A 6,398-nucleotide genomic window follows, 5' to 3' on the forward strand; every position below is an offset into this window, starting at 1 on the left:
AGATAGGTTAGCTTTTAGCTGCAAATGTCAATAGCAATCGCTATACAAATGTCATAATGCCCAGGATACCACAGGGACATTTTCTATGGAAAGTCCCTCTCTGTGTAGAGAGCATGCTTTGAAATATTCAGTTAACATGGTTGAAACCAGCAAAGCAATGTCTGAAATTGCATACAATTTTGATTGAAGAATGATAATAAAATTACAGAATGAAGTATCAATCTATTTAATCGATTTTGATGCTTTTGCATATTATTTAAATTTGAAAGCTAACTATACATTGTCCTCTAATAGCAAAAGTACTAAAATTTAATAAAGTTTTTAATATAATTTAATAAATATTAAAATTGATTAAAAACCCTTTATAGAAATAATTTTAAAAAAATTATTGTAATGAATAAATCCTCTAAAAATATTGCAAATAGTTGATTAAAAATGTTTTAGAAATCGCAATAAGCGAATTCCACAGCAGAAGAATTGCACCGATAGTTTTCATTGTGCCGTGTAGTTGAATATATCATTAAGATCCTCGCCTGTAATGAGAAATCGATTACAGAAGTTGTCGTATTCCATCACGGATTAATGAACTCACGACGACAACTCTGTCTGATAGCAATCTCAAGGCAGTTTCGATAGGAGAATAAGGGTTGCCATTCATCTGCACGACGGGTCTGATCGATAAACTTCAGGAAATTGAAGACATCCAGCATATCCTGGGCGAGTAGTTGTGGCACAAACTGTTGAATGACATTCAGATACAAGAGATCCTTGGGTGCAGCCGAAGGATCATCGAGAGTCATTTCTACGGCAAACCTAATCCCGGCTCGATGCAATATGAGGATACCCTGACGCACCTCCAGTTGCTTGATGTGAAACAGCTCCGCCAGAAGATTCGCCAGTTTCAGCAGCTTGGCGAATTCGGTTGATGCTGCCGCTTGAAAGGAATCCGCGTAGGTCACCCTGATTCTCTTGTAGACCAAGAGACAGGTGTGCATCACGGTCATGCCAAAGTTTGTGGGATTCATGGCCAAGCTGTGCTCCATGGTGGAACGCATAATGTCACCGAAAACTGGATGATACTAAAATGGAAACAACGAAATGAAGTATTCTACCTAATCTTATTCCGTAACTTACCTGCTCGTAATACTGATAGGCAACGCAAGCTCTCATCATGGGCATAACGTTGTGGAAAATTAGCTTGAGGTAACTGACCAGGACACGTCGCTTGCTCTGCAGCATGGAAAACTGTTGCGGCTCGAGCAACTGGAGGGCAGCTCCTTCAGCTGATCCGGCAAAAACATAACGCTGCAGATATTTCTCCAGCAGCTCATAGTCCTGCTGTTTGGATTTGTACTCCAAGGCCTGGATGGATGAACTGCTGCTCTTCCGCAAAGGATCCGAAAATAGCACAAACAGATCACAGGTGTAGACAAAAGCCTGAAAGCAGCAAAGCACTAAAGATATAATTTCTAGGAGAATCTCCCTTCTTACATTGCAGGCAACATTGGAATCCGTCGATGTCTGGATGAGAGTAAAGTTCACAGCAAAGAAATCCCTCAAACGATTACGTAATGAATGACAGTCTTCAGCCACATCTTTGCCAGCTTTGGCCAAGTCTTGCACTCTCTTTAGATCCCAGGAAAGTGCCACATAGAATATGGACAAATAGAGATCGACTGCCTCGTCGGGAAGACACTTCCCCGTACTCTCAGGCTTCTTTCTAGTCGCCTGCTTGAGGTTGAAGAGCAAGTGATCACTCAGTTGCCAATCGTGGAGATCGAAGCGTGCATAAATCGCAGAGAGCAGACGCAGTGTGACCAGCATACGTCCAGTATTATCCTTTGACTGATTCCAGACATTAATAGCACTCTTGTAGTTGCTCACCACTTTGTTAAGCAGTTCCTTGCGATGGTCCTCATGGCTATCATTTAATCCATAAAGATGCTCCAGTGTTTTGGCGCCCATTTGCAGCACAGACTCATTGTCCTGCTCGAGCAAGATGTCCTTGATCTGCTCCAGCAATTCCAGAAATTGTGTACGCACTAAAACCATGTATTGGGGCAGCTCGAGGAGGTTCCTCAAATCCTGACTGCAACTGCGATATTGACGCAACAACAAGGGCAGATTGGGTAGTAGAATCTTGGTGGCCTGCTCTTTGGCATGGGGTTGAGGGTGACGCACCAGATCCTTCGTGTAACGTCCAACCGGAATTTCCCCCGTGACCGCCTGCTTGATGGCCTGCGTCAAGATCTCGATGAGCACGGAAGTCTCCGGGGAACTCAAGGATTCTGGTTGCAGCAGCATGGAAACCATGGAACTCCAATCCATTATGATGTCATTACAACCGTAGAAGGCATCCACAAAGTAGGCGGCATGTTCATGTTGTCCAAACTGAATAAAGAACTGCACCAGGACACGTATGCGCTCCTTATCCGTGGTTGCACAGTGATAACGAAATGGGATCAGATCCGCCGCAGCTTGGGCGACTCCACGATGGGCGGCAAAGACGAGCTGCTCAATCACCTGGATCATGGACTCGTCGAGTATTTGAGGCGTTAACCTGTAGAACATGATCAGCAGCTGTATGGACATCTGACCCAGTTCGCACTCCGCGCTCATCGTTAATCCCAGCAGCGTCATCCGAAACTTGATGCCCTGCTCCAGGCACACAGGTCGTAGCTTTGGGTTATGATAGAGCCTCAACAGTGCCTGCAAACTGGCTTCGCACACTTTCAAGCAGTTATCCTGGAGTGCCTGATACAGGTGCTGCACCTGTTGTTGATCCACAAAGCTCTCCGGATACTTGTCCAGCCATAGGCCACACTCGGCTATGCATACATATCGTATATCCTCGACGACATCGTTGGAACGCTCCAAAAAGACTTTGGCAAACATTTGCAACCAAATCTCTTTGAGATTCGCCTGTTCCCAGGCCACTAGTCCATTCAACAAGGTCATCAACTTGAGAGCTACCAAGATAATAGAAAACAAATACTAGAGAGGAACTCTTCTCAAAGGAATCTTTCAGCTTACCGATCAGCGTGCTCGTGTGCCTAAAGGAACGCACCTTCGAGTCGGAGCAGACCATGAGAAAGTCGGAGAAGGTCCTTAAAAAACAATCATCCGTAATTATTGACGTAGCACTCAAAAGTCGCAAAAGTTGATCCACAAAGTTGCAAATATCCTGGATAAATTGATCTGCCGTTTTCATAATCAATGGATAGGCTTGACTTTTCTGTATAGCAAATAATTTGAAACTGAGGCTTTATTCGATTTGAGGTTAGGTTGAACTTACATTTCCAAATTGTGCGGTGGCCGTTATTAGAATTCCCATATAATTAAAAGGTGGCTTTAGATCCTTGGGTAATTTATATTGACTGCCACTGGCCTCCAAGATAAACTCCATCAATTTAAGCAGCGCTGTTTCTGAACTTAATCCATAAAGTCGGATCCAATCCTTACAGATGTACTGAAAAGAAAATTATAATATAATTTAAAATAAAATTCAATTGATTAATAAGGTTAGATTAAAGCTTATCACCTTCGTTTTCAGCCTCTTATTGCGTATGAGCTGCAGCAAAGTGTCATTATTTATATTGCTGGAGTTTCTGCTGAGTTGTGAAGAATTATCCTCCTGCAATTCTTCATTTTCCTTGTTCTCACCACTGTCATCGAAACTATGTATAAATCCTTTATAAATACTGGATTTCAATGGAAATTCTTTAACAGACTATTACCTGGATTGCTCCTCGACTCCTTCCATTTCATTAGACTCATCGGCTGCCTCAACATCATGTTCACTTGAAATGTTGCTCATTATTATTTAAAAATATTTTTCAATAGGCAAATTTGTTAAAATTAAACTAATAGCTATAAAATGCCAATAAATAATATTTTCAGCGCAACTTTTCGTGTACAGCACGTGCAAAGCTCAAAATTAAGTTAAGGTGTTGCCAACTTGAGTCAAAAATTTCACAGCACTGGAAAATTTACTCTGATGACAGCACTTTCATCTGTATGTAAAATAAATTATTAATCAACACTGATTTTTGTAGTCCTTTTGAAAGAGTTTTTAGTATATCTTTTAATTTTAATGGTTAATAATTAAAATTAAGAAAATGCTTTAAATTAGGAATTATCATTATCACTTGTTTATTTTTTATAACATAACTTTATTATAATTTTTAACATTATTGGCAAGATTTAGTGCCTATTCCTTGGAATTTAATTGTTGACCTGTTAAATCAATAGCTAAATTTCAAGCCTAGACGATAGTTTCCCACCGCCACGTCAAACCAACGTGATAAACATGATGTGTGAACGTGATCTTTGCGGTATGCCTATGATAGTTCAATCCAAAAAGGGCCAATTACATAGTCAGTGCCATTCCCACAGGTCGAGAAATCAGTAGAGGTATAAGGTATGGGTCAGGTAGCATACATACATACATACATATACACAAGGAGAAGAACAACAAACAATTAGCCAGGCCGCTGCCTCCGCTTGCTCCCACAATGATACACAAACAGAGCGCAAATTGGGCAGCCACTTGTCGGTCGACGGGTAAGAGATCTGAGGAGACCGCCGCCATCGGGGTCGCGGCTAACAAGGACCAAATAATCGGCCTCTGCTCCCAAAGCGAAACACAAATATTGACGTTGCTTATCGCACGCGATCGTCGGAGCCACGAAAAACACAGATCAGAGTGCCGCCACCGCCACCGCCAACTACCAACCACTAACCACTAACCACCAACCACTAGCAACCACCAACAGTCAACCGTCAGCCATCAAACGCTGACCACTTGAATGACTTGGCAAGTTTGGAGTCCAACAACGTCGAATTATTTCAATCTGCGCTGATGACGCGGCTCATTTCGCGATGATAAAAAGCTGGCGATAACATTTTGGGCATTCCTGGAATTCCGCTGCCACGCCCCGCTCCGCCCCGCCTCTCGCCCCCACAACAGTGTGCTAAACAACAAATTGGCGCATGCAACCGGCAGCTGCCACAGCTCCTGTGATTGAAAGATCAATCGAGAAATCTCAGCTGCCCCTTGATCGTAATTGGACTCGAGCGTCCAGTTTGAAGTCCGATCATATTCAAAATTCCAAATTCTTTGTCCATTGTTTCCCTCGATTCCAATTCTATATTTGCCAAGAAATCTGACCTTTTGCCTGCTTTGTTGCCATTTCAAGTTGGGAATTAGCCAGCTGCATGTGGCGCTCATATTTGCGCACGTGGACTCGAATGCAGATGGGCAGTCGGAGTACTGTAATTGCAGCCTGTCCAGCAGCTGTATGATTGACATGTGACGTCTAGCTCGATTGCTGCCCCTAAGCTGGCCTTGTCCTCTTTCAGTTCATTAACAATGGCCAAGAATCTGGCTAGGCAGTTCGCTGTCCTTGGAACCGCTTAATTGACAGGCAACTTGGCCTGCACTAGGCTACGCGGGAGGAGACCTCGAGGCGCCATCTTGCGGCCATTTGGGACGCCAAGTTTGTTGCACTGTTGCTAGAATTACGCGCAACTTTCAATTCAATTTTCTTGCAACAATAAATAAACCAAAGAGAGGAAAAGAGGAGCAAACCGCAAGAAATCAAGGCAAAAGTTAAGAATGAAAGGATAAACTTTGTTGTTTGGAATGCCCAAAAGCTCATTTGGGAAAGTTATGTGCAAATGTGGCCTCGGGCAGCTAACAATGATTTCCCCCGCTCTTTGTCTCAGTTTCTTACAATCTGCATGGATGACTATAAACGAGCAACCAAATGAGATAATTTGTTTTCCAACTTTTTGGAGTGTTAAGAGAATATAAAGTTAGGCAGCTAGTTGTATCTGTCGTCATTTCTATTGCTTCACTTGGCGAATACTAGTGAGCAGAGCTCAACTAGAAACTGATCTCTTTTGCCATGGCAAAGTAAGAAAGATATAATTTCTTAAAAATTAAAATAAAAACTTTTGAAATAATAAATTTAAGCAATATCAAGCAACGCATCCTTCTATCATCTCAGGTTAAGTAATTTACATTCTTATAAAGTTTGGATAACTAAAAAAATATAAAATTTTAATATGATAAATTCAAATATTGTAAAACAAAAATATTAGACAAATCAGGCGGATAGAACTACATAAATTTGCACAAAATCATTACATCCCTTTTTTGGATACATTCAACAAGCGCAGAATATCATAAATAAACTGTACAACAATTTAATTTAATAAACATTTATTAAATATTAAGAAAACTATTCAAATCCAGGTGTTTCATTCCCTTAGCTGTCACAGTTTGTCGATTATTTCCCATAAAAGAAATTGTAGCAAGGTAATGACCTAGTTGTTGGATCAGGAGTGGGGAAAGAGACGAAACAGACATGAAAATCAACTTGCCATGTCCAGTC

General features: G+C 41.6%; 2 protein-coding genes across 2 annotated transcripts; both read right to left on the reverse strand.

Moving 5' to 3' along the window:
- Positions 1 to 368: 368 nt before the first annotated feature.
- On the reverse strand, positions 369 to 2,079 carry LOC117788012 (cohesin subunit SA-2-like). Its single transcript, XM_034626665.1, has 4 exons — positions 1,492 to 2,079; positions 1,135 to 1,437; positions 593 to 1,079; positions 369 to 533 (listed from the first exon to the last, which is right to left on the reverse strand). The coding sequence occupies exons 1-4, from the start codon at positions 2,050 to 2,052 to the stop codon at positions 493 to 495; spliced, it is 1,392 nt and encodes a 463-aa protein (XP_034482556.1). The 5' UTR covers positions 2,053 to 2,079; the 3' UTR covers positions 369 to 492.
- Positions 2,079 to 3,406, reverse strand: LOC117787132 (cohesin subunit SA-2-like). The gene is made up of 4 exons (XM_034625572.1): positions 3,296 to 3,406; positions 3,034 to 3,235; positions 2,178 to 2,969; positions 2,079 to 2,095 (listed from the first exon to the last, which is right to left on the reverse strand). Exons 1-4 carry the CDS (start codon positions 3,404 to 3,406, stop codon positions 2,079 to 2,081), a joined length of 1,122 nt encoding a protein of 373 aa, XP_034481463.1.
- Positions 3,407 to 6,398: the final 2,992 nt, after the last annotated feature.

This window comes from Drosophila innubila (assembly GCF_004354385.1).
Source record: "Drosophila innubila isolate TH190305 chromosome 3L unlocalized genomic scaffold, UK_Dinn_1.0 0_D_3L, whole genome shotgun sequence".
NCBI lineage: Eukaryota > Metazoa > Arthropoda > Insecta > Diptera > Drosophilidae > Drosophila > Drosophila innubila.